The sequence below is a fragment of the Manacus candei genome, unplaced genomic scaffold (assembly GCF_025592945.1).
Source record: "Manacus candei isolate 608988 ecotype Guabito, Panama unplaced genomic scaffold, ASM2559294v1 h1tg000014l, whole genome shotgun sequence".
NCBI lineage: Eukaryota > Metazoa > Chordata > Aves > Passeriformes > Pipridae > Manacus > Manacus candei.
In genome coordinates this window covers 19,185,101-19,207,253 of record NW_026138062.1, presented here as the reverse complement: position 1 = coordinate 19,207,253, position 22,153 = coordinate 19,185,101, and the positions used below count along the sequence as shown (strand labels likewise).

Here is a 22,153-nt window from a genome sequence, read left to right as displayed (position 1 = left end):
CGCCCCTCCCGCCGCCGCAGCCAGTAGTAGCAGAGACAGCGGCGGTGCGCGCAGGTTCATCCCCACGCGCGGGGGCCTGCCCTGAGCCGCTGGCTCGCGCGCCCCGGCGGGGTTGCGCCCCCTGGCGGGCGGCGGCGCAGGTGCCGCAGGAGGAGGAGCGGGAGTGCGGGGGCCGCGGCGAGGCCCTGGGGGCTGCGGCAGTGACCCGGGCCTCGGCCCCTGACCGCAGCCTCACCCCATGCCAGCTCCCCGTCCGACAGGCATCTCCCTGCCCGCGGCCGTGCCGGAGCGCAGCGAGACCCGCGCGGCGCGCCCCGACTTGAGCTGGGCTTGGCACTGCCCCGGCGCGAGTGACAGCGCTCCGAGCGGCCTCCCCGGAGGATGGAAGAGAAAAGAAGTAAGCCTTAAAAATAAATAGGTGTATGTTTTGAGCAGTCATTGGTCTTGTGAGAAACAGTTCTAGAAGCCAACAGTCTTCCCTTAAGGTATTTTCCCATTCAGCCAAAGGAAGTATCTGTTCCAGTGTTTTTTCAATTTTAACATAGAAAAGATTAAGTAACCAACATAAATGGAATGGAATGGGCTGCCCAGGGAGATGTTGGAGTCACCATCCCTGGAGGTGTTTAAGGAAAGACTGGACGTCACACTCAGTGCCACGATCTGGTTAACACGGTGGTGTTCAGTCACAGGTTGGACTCGATGATCTCAGAGGTCTTTTCCAACCTAATTGATTCTGTAATTCATGATGATGGAAATTCGGAATCTTCAATGTGGTTGAAGAGCGCTGCCTTGCTTCTCCTTACTGTTGTTACAGTGTAGATACCTTGCTTCATCTTGCTTCTGCCAAGAAAGAGATTCAGTAATATATTTACCTAAAAGAAGCTTTCCTTTTTTTTTTTTTCCTAAATAAATTAGTTTAGTTGACGTACTGACAGCACAAATTTAAAAAGAAAAAAGAACTGTGAGCTAATAGATAGTGGGGATTGTGTAGGCTCACCTGAATGTGCTGGAATGTATGGGCCATCTGTGACAGCTTCATGACTGAGGGATAGTAAGAAATGACTATGTAAAAAAGCTTCCTTATGCAGCTTTTTGTGTGTTCCTCACACATTTGTGTGTTCCTCAACTGTGTCTTGACAAGGTGTGGGATGATATTTGAAAGGAGGATGACTGTGCTGTTTCACCACAGCACCACACAGTGCTCCTGCTGATACCCACTGTAGTATTTACTTGCATAAATTTTGAAAAGCTGAGTAGCTACAACCATTTTGGTTGCTCACACAATCTCTTACTTGTACATTCTGCACCACTTGTAGTGCTGCCCGACTTCTTTGAAGAGGAGAACCTTACCAGTTCCAGGGACGAGAGCATTAAAGGTAGTATAATTTGGACTTATGGAGGGGAAGGGGAAGGTAGTGTATATTTGGCACCGCTTCTGATGTGAAAATGATAACTGAAAGACAATAGCTTTGCCTTTTATGGTTTAAGATGTTAGTCAGCAGCACTGCAGGAAACACGCACACGAGTTGTTTTTCTAGTGGCTGGAATAAGCAGCCCTGACCTTGGCTGCTTGTTTCTTGCTCTAGCATCATTGCCCTGCACAGTGCTGGAAAAAAAAAGTGATATGTGGCCACAAGGATTCTATAGAGGGAAAAGAAAATCCCTCCAGCCAGTTTTAAAACTATTGCCACCAGATGCCATTCCACACCTTGAGTCATCAGCTGGAGAGATGATTCTGAAAGCTGACAAGGTAAATGCTTCCTATGTCTGTTCATTCCCTATCCTCCTGTCTGGGGTTGACAGTAGCAGCATTAACATTGGAGAGATTAGTGATGTGGACATCTGTCTTTTTTGAAATGAAAATTGTACTGTGAACTTCATATGCGTTCTTTGCTTCTCTGTGCAAAACAAAGTTTTTGCTGCTAGAGTTTCAGGACACTCCAGCATGAGAACTGGGGAAGCATTTCTAAGGTGAGTGAGCACTACACATAGTAGCATATGTTTTATTTCTCTTTGGCCTATGCATGATTATAGCTGAGGGCCCAGAAACAAAAAACTGTGTTTTGTCACCCATCCTCTGAAGTAATACATCCACCAATCCAAAAAATCATCCGAATTTAGTAAATGTATTGAAGTGTCTGAAAACCAGTAATGAATGAGGACAGCAGTTTTGATCTATTCCTGAATGTGTATTTTGAAACACAAATATGAAATATACTTACTTCTCAGTATTTTAAATTTGTGATACTGTCATGCACAGCGAAAGGATGGGAATGGCACAGGGCAGGCATAGTCTCTTGGACCACTAATGTAGGCTTCCAAAAATTGTTGTGGCTTTTTTTGTAATGGGACTTTAACCTTTTCACATTTTTTTTAAAAATTCTGTGAATATAAGAGATCATTAAATTATGTTGAGAGTTAGTGCCAAATCAGTTCTTTCACAAGATGAAATACTTTCAACATTGCCTGTTTATATTAAACATTACACTTTTAGCTGCTGGTGTCATAAGCAGCTGGGGTTGTAGTGACAAAAGATTGTTACTCCCTTCACTGCTGTCATGATGCTTTTGAGAGTAACCATACACTCTGTACTATAGTAGAATGTCTTTGCTTCTGGTGCCTTGGGCAACAGATGTCATTCTCTAGTAAGTCAAAAATGAAGGAAATACTTTTTTACAAGACTTACAAGAATGCAGTATTTCTTGGCTGCTGGGGAGGTGTCACCCCAGCACATTTGCCAACTGAGATTTGCTGTCTGAAAGTGGAATGTAAACCTAGTCTGACAGTGGACTCCACCTCCAGAAATGGAGTAGGATTTGCTTATTCTTTTGTGCTTGGTCATTGAAGAAGAGGAACATTAACCACAAGAAAGAGCTTGTTCTTTTTTTCAGGCATCATCTGTTGACACACTGAACCCTATTTCCTTTTCCTTTGAGAAAGATGTACTGCTCATGTTTTAACAAAAGCTTTCATGAATGGGCTTAGTACCTCAAAAGTACATACCTTTGGAAGAGAAGGTATGTTCTGAACCAGTAGCTTGAATTTCTTTAAACAAAATGTTCTTTATAACTATTTCTAGTGGAGGAAGGAGGCATGACATATGGGGTATATTAATTGTTTCAACTGATATCACTTGGTGAACAAAATTTACCAAGCTGCTTTTATCTGAAAATATTGTGAATATTTTTTTTCTCTAGAAAACATACCAAAACTAATGATGGGACAGGACAGTCAGAGAGGTTACAGCAATAAAAAAAAAAATTCTGAATGTCTTTTGTTGAATAATATATGCAGTTCACTGAGTTGAAAATATTCTGCTTTGCAACTCCTGTGAGTTTCAGTGGTGATTTGTTTATAGTGGGACTCATTTTCTGGTATTTGAAGAAATGCTTCCACAGCACCCTTTGTGACATGCTTCAAAGGTTGCTTGAAGGAGCATCATGGTCCATCAGAACCCACTCCAGTTCGTCACTTGACTTCTGTTTCACTTTCTTGATTAGCTTTAGGAATAGACTTCTGAAGGTTTAAGCTGTTCTGCTGTCCTGACTGGTTTTTGAGAAGTGCCTCCAAATGAAATGAGCGGGAGCCTTTGAATAGTCCACTAGAAGTTACATGTATTTCTAGACTTCTCAGGAGCTGTACAGACTTGTAAACAGGAATTTGCATTTCAGGTGATTTGAAAACGTTTTGGACACAATTGGGAAGTAGAAGAGTGGATGTCATATTTGAGCAGGTGCAAAATGTGCTGCTGTTGCTAAAGGAAAAGATCAAGAATGGAACTGCCACAAACCAAGGTTTGAAATCCTTGTAGCTGTTAAGCTGGACTGCAGAGGAGCTGTGGCCTGCTTTGTGTAGGTCTTTGGGATATCTGACATAATTCAGATGTCTCTGAATTTAAATTACTTAGTAGTTGGTGGTTTTAAGCATTTTTAAAAAGTCTCTTCATTTTAAAAAAAGACGATCTCTGGTGCATTTTGCTATTTTCTTGTTTTGCCGATACACTTTTTCAGACAAAGCGTGGCTCTTCTTAGCTCGAAGATAACTAGACTGGTGACAGAGTAAAGAGAGAAACTCACACTAAGTTGTCTTTTTGTGTATTACTGCTACTGTAGGCCACCAGTTTGTGTGTGTTTGGAAGTATTCCCACAGCTTTCCAAAAGCCAAGGGATATTCACTGTTAATTTACAACTACTATTGTGAGCTGTAATTTTATTGCAGTTCTTAAATGTGTCTGTTAAGGTCTGTGGTGCAAAAGGTTTCTAATAGTATCAGTCTTGCAATACTCTAGATTAGCCTAATGAGGAAACAAGTCTCTCTGGTGCACTTACACCTTCTTTTCCCTATTATCATTACTTCACTTACACTAAGTATCTCCTTTGGTTTGGGTTTTTTTGCACAGAATGCTGGCAGGCTTGGGCACTGGTGAATGAAGCTAATCTAAGTGATCTCTTAACTTTGACAAACGGTATGTGCATCCCAATTGTATTTGTTTGGTATGTGGATTCATTTTTTTCCTGTTTTACTCACTAGAAGTTTAATTCCTTCCTTTGAAATCAATAAAACAGATCTGAGAAGGCCATTAGCATTACGGTGGGGAAAATATAATTATTAATTTCCTCAGGTACTGGACTGTGAACTTTCACCTGGATTTGTATTTTTGTGGTTTGTGTGTGTGTGGATAATACTTGTGCCGAGGGAACCGGTTTGAACTAGTAAGCCCTGATGAACCTGAGCTGTCTGCAAGCAGAGTTATTCCGTGCATGGCTCCACTAGCTGAAATACTTTGGCATTCTTTTATCTCAAATAATGAAGGGAAATCTATAAATGTGTTTCATGTGCGTGTTGTTTCTGGTCACTTTGAAAACTGTGGAAGATTTTTTGGTGGGGCACTTACTGACGTGCTTTTTGTTAGCTGTACTTCATAGCAATGCATTATTTTTAATGTATTTTGTCAATTTTCTCTTTAGTAACTAAATTCAATTATAGATTGAAATGTGAGGTGACGGAATTTTTGCTTGCATTCATTTTTTTCAGTAAGTGATGGGTTTGATGGAGATGGAGTACAGGAAACCAAACCCAAATTGCAGCATCTTCTTGCAGATGACAACACTGCAAATACTGTAGAAGGTTCTGACAGGTCAGCGTCTTTATTTCAGTTCCTTATTTAACATGTTCTTTACTGCATTTGAGAGAGTTCTCAGTTTGTATTTCTAAAGTCAGTGTTTTAAACCCAGTTTTGAATTCTGTCAGCTTTCAAAGTGAAAATGTTTTTGACTTACATGGAAAATGTGAGGTTTTAGGAAGACTTGTCTAATTTACCCCATGAGAACATTGCAGAATAGGGCATTAGGTTGTGAATGAAGATTCATGAGTATTACCAGGATTATCAGGGTTAGGACTTAAGCAGCAGTTCTCAGGCTTTCTGTACTTTGCATATTGTCAGGCATGTGACTTAGTCCCTCTGAATTTAGCCTCAGGTACTGACTGGGGGGTAAATATGTTGTTCGTCTCTTTTGTCTCTTTTTTTTTTTTTTTTTTTTTTACATCCTTTCTGTGTTTTAGCATGTAAGTTCTTTCTGGGAAGAAGCTAAGAAGCTGTTGCTTTTTTTTTTTTCTTTTTTTAATGCAACTGAATATATCTTCATATGAAGTTAGGACAGTAATACCATGTGAAAGTGTTTCAGTGAAACCCTGGGCCTTCCAGGAATGGGCTGTTTCTTTCCTGTGCTAAAAATATTGAACCACTAAAAAGCTGAATGCTTCGCTGGTTGTCTAAGATGCTGCTCTTTTTTCTTTTTTTTTTTCTCTTCTACTCCAAGTAACAAGAAAGAGGAGATGGAAAGAACATGGTCAGGGACTAAAAAAACATCTAGCGAAATTCAACACTTACCTTTAAACCTACAGTATCAGAACCACAAGTGCTCTAGTGCTTGTCTTACCAAGAGAGCAGCGGGCTCCTACAAGGGTGAAAACCCTCTGAAGATGCCAATCCTGTTCCACTTTCAAAGACGGCACGCAAAAGCAGACTGCCTTTCGAAATCACTGGATGTGAATTACAAAGCTCCTTGCGGTCGGAGTCTGAGAAGCTTTCGAGATGTGCAAAATTATTTGTTTGAAACAAAGTGCAATTTCTTATTTGTTGATCACTTTTCCTTCAACACATATGTACTGTTGGGCAGGAACACCATGAATCCCGAACCCCTTGTGTTTGACTTTGATATTAGCAACGGAGCCGAGTCTGTGCCCATCTCCTTCTGTAACAATCTTGACCGCGCAAGGTTACCTTACTTCAAATATCGGAAGTCATCATGGCCACGGGGATATTATCTCAACAACTTCTCCAGCCTGTTTGTGGATTCATGTGACTGCACAGATGGCTGCATTGATAGGTAGGTAGAAAAATCTAATCTTAGTCCAGTGACGCGATACCACAACAGCAGTGTGGTGGTGTGTGAAGGTGCACAGTACCAAACAGTGTCAAACAGGACCAATGCTGCTGGAATATCTGTGGGAGTTGTCTTGTGCCATGTTCGGTATTGACTAACACCACTGTGTCTTTCTCTTCACCAGAACTTGGGTGCTCCTCCTGGTCCACCCTCTGTTGTAGTGAAGGAAGTGTTCAACAGGTGGATTATTTTGTTCCTTTCCCTTTCTTCACAAATTGGCAGTGCTTCTCCTCCAGGTGGAGCTGACAAGCAGGACTGTTGCCTTTGGAAAAGGTGTAGGAAAGAGACTCTTGTGCCAGCAGAGGAAGAATTTTTTCCTTGCAGGCAGGAACTTAGAAGGTTACTGAGGGCAGAGGAAGAAACAACCCTGTTCCCAACCTCTACGTCCTTTCCTTCCCCTTGTCTAAACAGAAACTATGAAAGCCTGTGGTCACAGAACACATTTATGGTCTGAGCAGTTCCAATAGTGTTGTTCATTGCTTTTTCTAAATCTCAGTAGCTCTGGGCTACAGACACTCTGTGGGAACCTGCCACAGTTATTGTATGAGAGTTTGGTGATAATTTTGTCTGCTTTCTTGAAGGGTGTTTGTCTGATCTCCATCTGTAGGTGTTACCTGGTATTGGATCCATTTTGTATTTTTGATAGTTGGGGCAGTTGCATGTGCTGGTGTGCAGCATAGTTGCCCATGACCCAACAAGACCTTGAAATCACAGCCTGGTATAAAGAAGCTTCAGTAATTAAAATTATTTAGTTTCAGCTGAGCAGTGAAGTCCCACAAGAGTTGAAATGCTTCTGACGTGCAGTTTTAGGATTCAGGATTTGCACGATCGCTGTGATTCTTTGCAGTTGTTGTGCCATACGGTGGTGAAGACAAGTGCTGTTGCTTGAGTTCTCCACAGTGTGAAATTCTTCACTTCCTGAGGGCTAAGGTGGGAGGAAAGTAACAAAGTAGTGGTTAACAGGCTGGAATGCTGTGCCAGAAGAGGTGATTTTCGTTGATTCGATCCATTTGATAGTGTCCTGTTTATAATAAATTTCTGTTGTCCTTCAGTTGTTTGCATGTGCCATTTAGGGAGCTTGGTGGAAGAATGAGGTTGGGGTGGAGCGCACATGTTTATTGTAAAGTACACATAACCAGCCAAGAGACAAAGTAGGGTGCCTGAAACAGCCTTGTGGAATAAAAGAAGTGGGGAAGGGGAATATAGATGTATATATACAAGTGTGTGTGTGTGTGTGTGTGTGTGTGTGTGTGTGTGTGTAGTTAAGTATATTTCAACTTACCTAGATTTATGATTGATTTGCGCTGCTCCAAATACATTCTGAGATGTTTTATTCTTACTTTTAGGTCAAAATGTGCATGCCTACAGCTAACTGCAAGAGGCTGTAGTAAAACTTCTCTATCTTCAGGTAGTAAAAGATGCCGTGGATACCGTTACAAAAGACTGGAGGGACCTGTTCCTAGTGGGTAAGAAAGACTGAACTATTAACTGCTATTTTATTTGTATGCTCTTATTTTACTCCTGTAGTGTAAGTGCTACAGATAGCTGGAGTTTTTGGCTAACTGAAACCTTCTAATTTTGTCACAATTTTACTGACAGATCAGGATGATAAAAAATAATTAATGTGACTTGAGTAATAGGAGGAAAAAACCCAAAAACTCTTCTACTGCAGATCCTACAATTTTCACAGCTTAGATTAAGGTCTTAGAAAAGTGTGAAGAGTGACCAGAGTCCTAAAGAAGCATTGACCAGCTGCTGTTGCCAGACTTGGTTATATGTGCCTCTTCCAAGAGTCTCCAAAGCCATCCAATGCTTCAAGTGTTTGCCCTTTCTGTTATTCAGCTCCTGTGGATTAATATGTGGCCTGAAGAAGGTGCCAGTTACTTCAAGTGTTTAGAAGAGGAATCGTGCAAAGCAGCTTTCTGCAATAGCCAAGGGCTTGAACCCACAGGCTTAAGGAGCCCTTTCAGTTCTCTCTTGCTGTGTGATGTTAGTTTATGGTTAACGTGCAGAATTAAAGCTGTCAGGGAACCAGGAAACAAATGCAAAAAAAAAAAATCACAATTGTGAGTTCTTTTAGATATACTTCGTTAATTTTTTAAACTCATGACAACTGCATTGAGGTTCAGGCATATAGGTTGTCTTTGCTAAAATCTGTTCCAGCGTAGAATGAAGTGCTTCATAGGGATTTCTGCTTCTGTGAGATTTACTCCTATAAAACAAAAATTTAGCATTTATTTTTCTTGTCTGCTGCTACCAAAATCTAGCTGACAGACGCTTAAAATTGATGAATCAGCAATCAAGAAAGTCACGATTTCCAGAGCACTGCTGCACAACCAGTTTTAGTCAGTCTTTATCTTTTCAGTCCACTGCCTTATTGATGCTTAGAAGAGAAATTAGTAACAGAAACTTTGTTTTAGTAGTGCATCCTTTTATACTGTGTTTTGTTTTTCTTCCTCTTGACAGAATTTACGAGTGCAGTGTGTTATGCAGGTGTGACAAGTTGATGTGTCAGAACAGAGTTGTACAGCACGGCATTCAAGTCAGGTTGCAGGTGTTCAACACTGAAAAGAAAGGCTGGGGTGTCCGCTGCCTGGATGATATCGACAAGGGGACATTTGTTTGTACCTACTCAGGTAACAGAAGGTGACCTGTGGAAGATGGGTAGCATAATTTTCCCTCTCTTGTGGCCTCTGCCCTGGATTTTTTTTGAGAACACGGAAATAGGGGGTTGGAGGAGAAGTGTGTCAATATAATCTTAACTTGCAACATGATCAAATGGACAGAAGAACCTTGAAGAACTCTGCAATGCAATGGTGACAGACAAACAATCAAAACATTCTGGAGCAAAGTCTATCTCAGACTGTTGATCTTTTTACCTCATAAGTCTGTGCATGCCATACCGAGGGCTGTATGTCTAATTCAGTTTGTATGTCAGCCTCTATTGACATCATAGAATCATAGACTGCATTCATATTTTGCTTTCCCAAGTAATGTTCTTTTATTTTTTTAATGTAAGTTTGACCTTTGATAGTGTGAAAGTAAGAAAACAAACATTAAAAAAAACCAAAAAGCAAACCAAATTTTTCTTTTGCTTTCAGGCAGGTTAATGAGCAGAGCTGAAGTATTGGGAGATGCTGGTCAAGAGCTGAAAGAAAGGAGTGCTGTGAATGACAGAAACCATGGGGTTTTTTCCAAAAAAAGAAAACTTGACACTGATTGTTCAAATTCAGTCATTGAACTAGTGCAGACTGGTAAACATGACATTCTTGAGAATAAGGAATCTTTGTCTCAAACTGTGGATAGTGAAAATAAATCAACCCTGTAAGTTTATCAAAATAAACTTAAGCATAACAAAATCAATATTCTGCTATTCTAGGAATTCTGTTTTATAACTTAGAGTAGAACTGAATGTCCTCAAATGAGGGTGGGTTTTTTCTTTCTGAACTTCTTTGTTATTTCCCAGTTATTTCTTCTAGTGGGACAGAGTTTTCCTCTACGTGAATTTTACTTACTATGTGTACCACTTGGCATTTTCTAGAAAACCAGTTCATCTCTTGGATGTACTTGATCTGTTCAGGGCATTAATCATGATGCAACTTTGAAACAATTAATAGAAGATACTTGAGATAAATCATTTAAAAATACTTGATGATGCTGAAGGGTTTAATGACATATTAGCCACTAACTGTCCTGTCGTTTGCTACCAGTCTCTAAACCTTTTCTCATTTCTATCATAACCTTTCCTGCTAGGAGTCTGACAACACCTCACCTTTGCAGTGAATTATGTTTTCACTGTATACTCAGGGTCTCATAGCCTATCAGCATTCCTAAAATAAAATTACTGCAAAATAACCACGTGGCTGTGTCAATAGCATGCTCAAGTCTTTTCAGAAGGAAGTTGGGAGCTTCTTTGTTGCTCTGCTACACTGCTTTGTAAGCACTTTCTGTGTACTACTCACGAATGATTGCAAATTCTTGCTCTTCTCATAATAGCAGATTATTTTGGAACTTTGAGAAGTACCATGAAATTGCAAATGGAAACTTTTAAAAATATCTGCTACTATTTTCTCACTTGCATTTCAGCATCTTGGAGGCCTAGTGAATTCATCATTGTCTAACTACATAATTAAAAGTAATCAGCTAGGTTTTACTTCTGCTAAGTGCCATTACTAAAAACTGTAGACAAGCGGAGTTTCAAAGTTGCCTGTACTACACTGCTACCTTAAATCTCATTAATTTCCTTTCCTGAGATTTAAAAAATGGTTTACACCTGGGCTGTATTAAAAAAAATATGACAGACAAAAAGACATTGTTATTCTGCCTCTTAAGAAATGACAGTCAGTCCAGCTGGACTGAGAAACATTTAAGAGGACATCAGTGTGCTAGGCTTGATGTGTCATTCACCCAAACAGATTGCCTTCAAAAGAATAAACAATGTAACCATGTAATAATGTCACATTTTCTTGTGGCCTCTGCACATTTTGAATTTACAAAGGAGTTTAAATCTTAAGAAAGCCTTAAAGAGCAGCATTTCTTGCAATTATCAGTAGCCCAAAGAAGTACCAGGATTTTCTTTTTTGTGGCAGGAAAACACATTTTTTTACACTGAAAATTTTCTTGAATAAGGGCTGTTATTTATTGCTAGACATTTTACAGATATTAATATTAGTTTTGAAACTGGTGTCTTCTACTGCAGTCTGAATGTAATCCAAATTAATGTGACTTTAGATGTTTTAAATGTATATACCAAATACTACTTCCCATCTTCCTCAACTCCTAACATGAAGGACTGAGGTCCTTTTGAGGGAAAGTATTTTCTAAACCTGCCATGTATTGCATCTCTCCCCCTCTGCTGTCCCTTGTACCCACAACATCTTTGCTCTCCTGTTTGAAAGCTGCACTATTAAAACTGTTGAAAGTAGTAGCAGGAAAAAGGCAAAACTCTGTCTGTAGGTGCTCTATTTTGAGGTGATCTGATGTAATAATAGTAAAACAGCAGACAGTTTAGTTCTCAGCTGCACAGTTGGGAAACAATGTAAAAGCAGCTGCTGATCCCTCAGAAGGTATGAACAACTGGTTTTTTACAAATACTACAGAGAACTTAGCCTAGGTCCTCAATTCTTAAAGCCAAAATAATCACAGAACATGGGGTGAGGCCAGACTGCAGGCTCTGCTGTCGGCTCTTGTAGAGAAGAGGCTGAGAAATGTGTGTTGTGAGAGTTACTTGTGAGTCTGTCTTTTATAATTTCCTTTTGACCTTTCTGTACAGGGTTCATCCAGAGAACTCGAGTATTGCAACCACAAGGCCTGGAAGAACAGGTTTTTTTCACAATCACCAGCTAAAAATGGTAATAATAATAATAATAATAATAATAGGCTTTAATAGATTCATTTCTCTGTGCTGAATATTTATGTTAATTCTGACCTTTTCAACTTGTACATTTAGATAGTTCTAATGACCTTTCTTCATGAGATTGTGTCACACTGTGAGCTAAGCTGCCATGTTGGAAGCTGCACCCCATCCCTTCTCCATTATCAGTCCTTCAGCATGTTCCTCCAGACCAGCACTAACTACTTCCACAACCTTCCCTTCTCCACCCTTCACTTACACTTCAGCCTTGAGAATGTTAGGAATTTATTCTCCCCCTCCACCTCCTGTTGTCACTAACTACAGGGTTAGGGTGTGAGAGTGATAATATTTTTGTGATGCCTCCCAAAAGAATGGCGTAGCAAGGAGAGAGGAAAATCTTGGGATTAGTACGCGATTTTTTCATGCAGTGGCAGAGTTGGGAGAATTTGATCTGATCTGAGTGTAAAGTGTTGCCTGCAAATATGTGTAAAGGAGGAAAACGGGGGTAAACTTACTCTGTAGGTTTTATTGGATTCATTGCACTTACAAAATGCACATGGGATTTTCATGCTAACGTTTGGCTCCATTCTGGAACTCCCATGAGTGGTTGCCTTTTTGTGGCAGGAGAGGAGAAATCCTGCCACATCTGTTCATTTCATTGAAACTCTGTAAAAAGCATGTTTGGGCTTTGGTTCAGCAACTTAGAATTCTGGTGAAATTGTTGGGACTTAGACACTTACTTAAATGTTTTGTTGCATGGGGAACTCCTTCCCGGTTATTTTGAAGGATCGTTTGAAATTAAGATAAATATTGCATTGCAGTGAATGTATTAACTTTTCAAACTCGGCCACAGCCATGCATTACAGAAGGTCTGAACCTGCAGCCCTAGAGTTCTAGAGGCCACTTGCTGTACTGTGTTGACTCCGAGTTGCACACAGCAACAATACATCACAGCCTTTTCATTTGACACACAGGTGCACAGTGCCAGCTCAGATGAAGATAATAGTTCTCAGATTCATCAGTCAAGCAAAACAAAAGTAAACAGTGGAACAAAGAAAGGAAAAGAAAGTAGGTTTTTGGAGGTATACATACCACATTCTTAGTATGATTGTGTCCCATCAGGTGGTAGACTTTTAATGTAGACAGTGTGGGCAGGCCTGTTCTCAGAGTAGAACAATGTCTGCATGATGTGGAAGCTGTTTTAAGAGAGCTCAGTAGTACAGAAATTATTGCTGCCTTGCATTAACACAGTGCACTACTGTACTGGGTACAGGACAGTCTTTTGCTTGCAAAGTTGATCTGGGGACATGTTGAACTCTCCTGACAGCAGCTTTTAAATACAATACAATTGTGGGAAAGTCAGTCTTGCAGATCTTGTTGTGTCACACCCAGTACATATTCTGGTCAACAAAAATTGAACAGGATATAATCCAGAGGTGGGGGGACCTCAAGCTGGAGAGGCAGTGTGAAACCGATGCTATTTGCACTTGCATCTTGTTTCTGTCTAAATTATAGTTTGTAATTCTCTTGGGAATTAAGGTGGAGAATGATGAAAAAATGCTATGTGGAAGAAATCAGTCTGGAGTAGGATTTGGGAAGAGTGAGAGACTTGGTCACTCTCAGGTGCCTTGAGCAAGTGCTTTAGACACTACAGCGGGAAACAGTCATTTGCGGGAGGATTGATGAGAGGCATAGAAAAGGGGGATTGTGTTACAGACTTGTAAATAGCAGGATGGTTAGATTTTGGAGGACATTTTTAAGAGTGGGTGGGTAAGAGTTCAAGGCCAAACAAGGGAAAGGCTTTGGCCTTAAACTGATGTTGAAAAATAATTACATGTCCATTGACAGAATCCACCGAGGAGCAGAAGGAAGACCATCCGATGGAAATTGGACAGACCGAGTCTGTTGGTGTGGACAGTGCGAGATGGAAAAGAAAGAGTCTGTCTCTGCAGGGTGTTGATTGTGGCAAGTCAGGTGTGCTGGATGACACATGTGTTGCGAGGCCATCCAGTAATATACCCCTAAAAGCTGACTGCAAAGAGGAAAATAGCAGGCAGTCGAGTCAAGATGCATTTTGTGAGGAGGCTGATGGAGATGGGATGCTTCCGAAGAATGCTAGTGAAGAAAATATTTATGTACTGGATGCCACAAAAGAAGGAAATGTGGGTCGTTTTCTAAATGTAAGTAAAAAGTTGCATGCGTTCTCTCCATTGTCTTTGCAAATACATCATTTATTTATTTAAGCTTAAGCTAGAAAGCTTTTGTACATAAACCACATATGAGGTAGATGCATGAAAGGAAGGCACACGTGGTCCTCCCTGCCATCACAAGTGACAGGACAGTAGGCTGGGTCACTGTTAGTGCCCTCACAAGCTGATGCATGCCACATACCAGCTGTAGTGTTGGCACCACTGGGTTCCTTAGTGACATATTTCCCAGTAATGAGTGACGTCTTTATCCTGATAGCCTTCTGGGAGGTCCAGAGAGCAAATGGCACGTTTTGTTGATCCACGTGCCTTCTCCCAGCCATTGTAAATTCTAGTTAGTGCTGGTTTAGGACAAGTGTTTTGATATTTTACAAAACTTCCCTACTGTTCAATCATAGGTTCAGAAAGTGGTCTGTCCTACTGTGTACGTGTCTACTAAATAAGTCTCTCAGTTTTGACTTGCCAAGAAATAAATAGTAATGAATTACCAAGTACCTCCAGCTAAGATGAATAGACATTTCTGCACATGCTCTGCAAAGGACTTATTTCTCTTCATTGGCAGAATATGTGTCTTACAGCAAAATCCTTGCAATATGTTTAAGCTGTTCTTCCTTGCAGAGGTAATATGGTGTTAAGATTAGTAATGCATCTTGCAGAAACCTTTCTTCTGCAGCCATGAGCATACACATGTTCCTATGAGCACCTGAATCACCTTTCACATCTGGCACTTTGCCGACACACGATCATTTACTCCATTGCTTGCTCCCTTGCACTGCTCCCCTGGCTGACAGCAAGATACATCTGTCACATACTGATTATTTGTGGTGCATTCTGAATCTGAGATGAATTTTCTCCATAAATTTCTGGAGAACAACTTGATAAAAGAACTTGGTTTTCATAGGCAAAAAAGTGACACTTTAAAGAGACATAATTATTGCAAAAATAAGTGGCAGTGGCATTGAGTAATAGACATTCTGTGTGGGCTGGAGATGGGAAGGAAGAAGCTACCTTTTCTAGTGACAAATATCTGACACAAAATAGGTTTTTCAGCCAATGATGTGGTGTTTCACTGTTTCTAATACAGATTTCCTGTTTTACAGCACAGCTGCTGCCCAAATCTCTTTGCACAAAGCGTGTTTGTAGAGACTCACAACAGAAGTTTTCCATGGGTGGCATTCTTCACAAACAGGTGAATTTCTGGAAGTTAATGTTGTTCATTCAAGGCACTAGGGGAAAAAAATCAGTATTTAGTTATTAGGACATAATTATGCTGAGGGGTGAGGGAGATGCTTAGATCATGAAAGCACAAAATTACCTTCTTATTGGTGAGTTCTTATTGTGCACTAAAACCAGAAGAAATACAGTTTCTTGATTATCACTGATGAGTTTTTCTTCAGTTTTGCATTGAAATATGAAGTGGGGAAGCTTAATTTTGATGTGTCCATTTCAGTGATAATCTTCTTCAGTGGACAAATAGGTTTAACTCGGCATGGTTATTTTAAAAGCCAAGATTCACTCATCCCACTGTTCTGTCTCAAAGAATGGCCTGCATATCTTGGTCCCATAGGGCAGGATGAAACCCCACAGAATATTAAGGTTGAGATATTTTGTGGGCCAAACAAGCTAGCTTCAGGCCTTCTCACACCTATCAAGAGAAGCAGGACTTTGTGTAGCCCAACATGTCCCAGGGAGGTGGCATTAGGATACTTAAAGGGTGAAAATTTGCTCTGAAAGCAAAAGATGCAGGTATTTCCTTAGTGGCTGATAGAAAGGGTGGTACAGAGAGCTGGTTCCAGTAAGACATAAGAAGAGGGCAGCTAAACCCAGGGGTGGAAGGATTAATTGCCTGAATGAATCTGGCTGATGCATGTACCAGCTGTGATACTAGGCAAGAACTTAAAATAGGAGAGAATTTGTCCCAGACAAACCAGTTCCTGGGAACATTGATCTTCTCTGGAGTCTTGCAACCCTGGTCCAAGCTAACACAGATGCTGTGGATTGCACTGGGAGGCTTCCAAAAATTGTGAAGACAATGTGTTGAAATATGTCAGAAAAAAGATTTTGTTTTAGCTAGAGACTTTCTAGCTCAGGTACTCTGTAAAGATATGTGTAGTGGGGACTGAGGCAAGTAGAGAGAGGTAACAGTGATCAGCAAAGAATCTTAGGGAAAGAGAAGGGTTGTTGAAAGAGAGTTTCCCTGACTGGCTCTCACATTTACTGGACATCACCCTTTTACAACTTTTCTACATTAAGGACTTCATCTGGATCATTGAGCTTAATTGTGTACCTTCCATGAACTTGCCCAGTCACCTTTTCATTTGTTTTATATGTCTGACCTCCAGAACACCTTAAGGCAGCAAGTCCCAGGTTAAAATGTGCTGTTTGAAAAGTCCTCATTGTTTGTTCTCAGCCTGCTGCCTGGTAATTCACTGGATGTCCCTTACATTGTATCCAATGAGAAACATTGGAGAATTACTCTTTTCTTTATAATGCTCATATTTTATTGTATTTTCCATCAGTTGTCCCTCAGCATATTAGTCTAAGGTATTTAGTTTGGCATTCCTTTTTGGCAATGAATTTCCTACCTTAGAAATTTCTTCTCTTTCATGTACTGTCAGAGCAGCTGGTTCATGAGGAGCATGTGTTTAATTCTGAGTCTTTGTGCATATAGACAGTGCAATTGCATTAAAACATAGCTTGTCAGGCCAAAGATGGCCAGCATATATAGAGATCTGTTCAAACTTCAGTGACGCACTGGACTTATTAAAAATAACAAAACTGTGTTCTCATTTAGGATGTGTTCACTTATGTATTTTTCCTTTTTTTGTTGTTGTTGTTGTTTTGTTTGATTTTTGTTTCCCAGAATTTCGTCTAAAAGCAGGTTGTTTAGACTCCGACACTATTGCACTGCTTGATAAATTCTTTTCATCTGTGTGTGGGTATTTGCACTCTGTACAGCTCTGGTAGGCCAAGCACCATGTGTGTGTCAGAGACTCCTTATATATCTTGTTTCTCTCCCAACAAGCTGCCTGTGTGATGGTCCCTGCCCCATACAGTTTTTGGGTTTGCATGTGAGTCATTGGTGACAAATTGTAAACACAGTACCCTTTCACTCAGTTCAAACAAATTGACCGAGTGTTTTGTTTCTTAGACATGTGAAAGCTGGAACCGAACTCACGTGGGATTATGGCTATGAAGCTGGAAGCATGCCAGAGACAGAAATTTCCTGTCAGTGTGGAGTTCAGAAGTGCAGGAAAAAAATCTTATAGGCAAAGCTTCCCTACTACCAACACACCTTGTACCCTGGGATTTATATGCTGGACAGGACTACCACACAGCGAACAGTGTGCTCAAGTCTGTGGTGCTAATTGCATTCAATTAAAATGCCTTTCACCTGATTTTTTTTAAATTTACATTTAAATGTCACTTTTGTAGTTTACAGAATTAGAATTCTTTGTCCTAAGAACAGGTATCAAATTTTTCCTAGATAATTTCTGTGCTCCTGGTCTTCCCCCTCCCCTCTTCTCATCCACAAGCAAAGTTCACAGTGCACTGGAAGAACTTGTGCTCCGTGCCATCTGCAGCAGAGACACAACTGATGAGAGCAAGAGTTTGTTGGTGTTTTCTGTGCCCTCCCACAGTGCTGAGTTAGTAAAACTTGCTTTTCTGAAACTCATTGTGAATGCAAGTCTGCCTGTCTCGGGGCTTAGAACTGTTAAAATACACCTAAGCCTGATGGATCCGGTGGGAGAAATAATCTTGAACAGAGATTACATTAATCAGAACAGTGAGCTGGGCAAATTCTGCTACTGCAGGAGAGAAATGCCTGCTTCTTATTGGGTTCACAGAATCACAGAATCACAGAATATGCTGTGTCGGAAGGGACCCACAAGGATCATCGAGTCCAGCTCCTGGCCCTGCACCCATTCCCAAGAGTCAGACCTGATTTTGTGCCTGAGAGCATCGTCCAAATGCATCTTGAACTCTGACAGGCTTGGTGCTGTGACCACTGCCCTGGGGAGCCTGTTCCAGCGCCCAACCACCCTCTGGGTGAAGAATCTTTTTCTGTTACCCAACCTAAACCTCCCCTGACACAACTTCAGGCCATTCCCTCAGGTCCTGTCACTGGTCACCATAGAGAAGAGATCAGTACCTGACCCTCCTCTTCCCTGACCCTCCTCTTCCCTTCATGAGGAAGTTGTAGACTGCAATGAGGTCTCCCCTCAGTCTCCTCTTCTCCAGGCTGAACAGACCAAGTGACCTCAGCCGCTCCTCATACGGCTTCCCCTCAAGGCCCTTCACCATCTTTGTTGCCCTCCTTTGGACCCTCTCTAACAGCTCAATATCTTTCCTGTATTGTGATGCCCAAAACTGCACACAATATTCAAGGTGAGGCCACTCCAGTGCAGAGCAGAGCGGGACAATCCCCTCCCTTGACTGGCTGGCGATGCTTTGCCTGATGCCCCCCAGGACATGGTTGGCCCTCCTGGCTGCCAGGGCACTGCTGACTCAGATTCAACTTGCCATCGACCAGGATGCCCATGTCCCTTTCCATGGCACTGCTTTCCAGCACCTCATTCCCCAGTCTGTATGAACATCCGGGGTTGCCCCATCCCAGGTGCAGAATCCAGCACTTCCCTTGTTGAACGTCATGTGGTTGGTGATTGCCCAGCCCTCTGATTTGTCAAGGTCTCTCTGCAGGGCCTCTCTCCCTTCAAGGCAGCTCCTCCCAGTTTTGTGTCATCCGTAAACTTGCTTAGTATCCTTTCCAGTCCTGTGTCCAAGCCATTTATGAAGATGTCGAAGAGCACAGGGCCCAAGATGAGCCCTGTGGAACCCCACTAGTGACTGGTCACCAGTCTGATGTCACTCCATTCACTGTTACCTTCTGTGCTCCACCCATGAGCCAATTGCTCACCCACCACATAATGTGTTTATCCAGCTGTGTGCTGGACATTTTGTGCAGAAGGAACCTTTGAGAGACAGTAGCAACAGTTTTGCTGAAGTCTGAAAGTAGTACATCAACTGGCTTCCCTTGATCAACTAGATGGGTTACCTTATCATAAAAGGCATCCCTCTCCACTGTTATAGTCAAAGAGACCACAAATAATTTTAAAATTTGAAATACCAAAATTTATTAAAGGCAAATGAGCAAAACAGCGCTGGGCGGACGGGGAGTCTCCTGCTCCGCCAACCGTCCGCAAGCTCAATAAACCAAAGCTCACTTTTTTTATACTTGCTGCAATCCCCTCCCCCTTAGTCTCTTTCCTCTTCATCCTTGGTTCTCACTGCGTGGACCTCATTCTGTTGCCAGGGGCCAGCCAGCAGTCTGGTTAGTCAGCAGTCCTCAATACTCGCCGTATCGCAATCCCTGGATGAAGGTAGTGGGTCCTCTTTCTGGTCCCTTTAGCCGACCCCCTTTGTCCTTCGTATATAGCTTCATGCTTTTTCTTCCTTATAAGTGCACTTAAGCATAGACTTAGCATAGCAGGATATAACTCGCCATGGCAACACAACATTGCGGTTTAGCATTTTGCAATTTAACGTTTTGCAACCTAAGTAAAACATTAACCATTCCATTGCAAACTTTATTATTATAAACCTAATTTGATCAGCAAATTATTTATCCTTGCCTTTATCAACCATTACATCCACGTTTGTGACACACAGAGAACTCCTTGAGAAATCCAGTGTACCTCATTTCAGTGCTATATTGTGTAGCATGGGACAGGGGGGCCACAGAAGTCCTTGCCATGCGGTTTGTTGGTAAGAGAGAAACAGACTACATTAGGGGACAGTGAGCGCAGATGCAGGATGTGGCCCTGAAATGGAGCAAGGGATGGGTGTGCAGGCATGTGGCTTTTGAATGTGTTGGAGCCTTGTGCAAAGAAGGAGGTGTCACAGGTGGGACACTTAGACCACTTGAAGAACCACCAGCAAAGGTATCAGAAAAAGTGGTTTTATTAAAGATGTTGTAAAAGTGTTACTTGACAAAAGTTTGATGGCAAAGTTTACTCTGTTACTGCACAGGATATAATAATGATTTAAAATTACCAACACAAAATCAGTTACCAATACAAAATCTAGTGCACTCTAATACAAGATTATATAATCCCCCAGTCACTTACCAGGGACCTGCAGTTGGGCTCGGGTCTCCCGACCTCGAGGAGTAACTGAGAGGTGTCCCAGCTCACAGGGGGAGATCACTGCCATGCAGCCAGCTGCTTAACAGGGAGAGCTCAAAGAAGGCTCACTCAGGCTGTCATTTATGGGATAAAGTGGTTGGCTTGTAGTCAAATTACCTGCCATGGAAAAGGTCACCATGAGACTAGTACCCACAACTTGCTTTGTTCCTTGATAAATGAGTTTTGGAAGAACCACCTGCTATTCATGTGTTAATTGTATGGTTGGTGCCCCAGTTCCCAAGCCCATATGCATCAGTGCTCACAAGGTATTTTCATTGTATTGTAACTTAAAGTTCTATTCTTTGGCCATTTTTCACCATCATCCAAAGAGTACAAAGGCCACCAATTATTACAGTATTCAATTAACTTTTTTTCTGGAGAGAGAGCCTCCTGTTGCACCTCCCACCTCCCTCCACTGTTTCAAAATACATCCTAGGTGTGATTTCTCCAAAGGCCCCCCTTTTGATGTTTGACCAGAACCCTTCATAGAATATAATAAAACACAATTACATTTCCTTTTGAGAGTGATGTGCAACAGCCACTCACACTTTTAACCCTGAGGGGTGTGCAAAACCTGCTCACACTTTTTAACCTTCCGTAGGGCTGGCACTCTGGATGTCCCCATAATTATGCACAAACTAGCCCAAAACCTAGTTTCCAAGTTCCCTTTACCTTAATCCAGCGAGACTTTCCAGCCCCCCTCCCCCCCAGTAACACCGTAATAAATCCCAGGGGCCATGCCTTGAACTCAATAGATCAGGGGACCAGAGGATCTCCCTGAAAAACCTCTGGGGCACACTGGAGTCCTCTCGATCCTGTGAATCTGTCAAGCATTGGATGCAGGGTTCCATCTGAATCACCAGAAATTGTCACTGAAAATGTCGGGAAAATAAAACTCTCGTAACACTGTAATTTCAGTATTAGAAAGCTGAGCAGGCATTACTTTATCTTTGGCTCGAGGTGCGTGGGGGAATTGCTCCTCCTGACACACATACCCCGATAATCAAAATTTTTAACTATGTATACACTTTAGCAAACAAAGGAATCAGTGTTCACTGGCTACAAGTGACATTGTTCCAGTATTCATATTGTATCTTCTATCAATTAATGATTCTCTCTCTTCTCATGCTAATTAGTTGCATGCTCAGTTTCTCCTTTCTTTTCAGTCAGTGGGTTTCCTGGATCAGTACTCTCTGATCCCCCCTGCCAGAATTGCCTTTTACCCACTTGGAGCTGACTGCAGCACAATTATGGAGTTGGTTTTATGAGTTTCTTTCTTATCTCATGAGTTCTGCCAAATGTCCTTGTGGCCTGTAAATTCTGCATTCTTCCTGTCTGTTTTCAGTGGTAAATCCTTCTTCCCAAACTATGTTAACCTTCTCTCCCAGGTCTGCAATCACTGAAGCATGTCATGCCCTGAACTTCAATTTGTTTTTCTAACACCTTGACATCATTGCTCGTTGGCTGCCATCTCTTTCATGGATTGAATCTTCCTTCTTGTTCATTAGTCTTGAAGGTTACAAAGATCAAACATCAAAGAACATCCTTTCTTAAGGAAGGTTTTTTTTTCCCCGTATAACACTATTTGTTACAAATAAAGATTTTCCCAGCAGCCTGGTTGTCATGGCGGCATTCGGTCATGGGTTGGACTCGGTATCTCAGAGGTCTTTTCCAACCTAATTGATTCTGTGATTCTGTGCAAAGTGAACGGGGGGCCGATGGCAGCATGGGGGTGTCGCCTTTCCCATGGGGAAAGCCCTCGGGAAGCGGCTGCCCGGCGGCGCCCCGGGAGCGCCGGGGGCGACTATCGACCCCGTGTTCCCGGTCCCGGACCGCGGCCCGCACGAAAGGGCGGGGAGGAGCCCGGGCGTCCCCACCCCATCACGTGACTGACGGCGCGGCGGCGCGCGCCTTCCCCTCCGGCCCCGCCCCGGGGGCCGGAGCCAATCAGTGCCGGGAGGA

The 22,153-nt window shown here is 42.0% G+C and overlaps 1 protein-coding gene across 6 annotated transcripts; it reads left to right on the top strand.

The window, feature by feature from the left end:
• Positions 1–72: 72 nt before the first annotated feature.
• Positions 73–17,682, top strand: SETDB2 (SET domain bifurcated histone lysine methyltransferase 2). Of its 6 annotated transcripts, XM_051779312.1 has the most exons (16): positions 73–397; positions 1,317–1,376; positions 1,587–1,750; positions 2,892–3,017; positions 3,672–3,794; positions 4,400–4,465; positions 5,035–5,137; positions 5,820–6,389; positions 7,793–7,912; positions 8,913–9,082; positions 9,548–9,770; positions 11,719–11,797; positions 12,774–12,867; positions 13,648–13,979; positions 15,107–15,195; positions 17,158–17,682. In XM_051779312.1, exons 4-16 carry the CDS (start codon positions 2,972–2,974, stop codon positions 17,273–17,275), a joined length of 2,133 nt encoding a protein of 710 aa, XP_051635272.1. In that variant the 5' UTR covers positions 73–397; positions 1,317–1,376; positions 1,587–1,750; positions 2,892–2,971; the 3' UTR covers positions 17,276–17,682. The 6 variants fall into 6 exon arrangements, with proteins under 6 accessions (XP_051635272.1, XP_051635274.1, XP_051635273.1 ...); XM_051779314.1 differs by lacking the exon at positions 1,317–1,376; XM_051779313.1 differs by lacking the exon at positions 1,587–1,750.
• Positions 17,683–22,153: the final 4,471 nt, after the last annotated feature.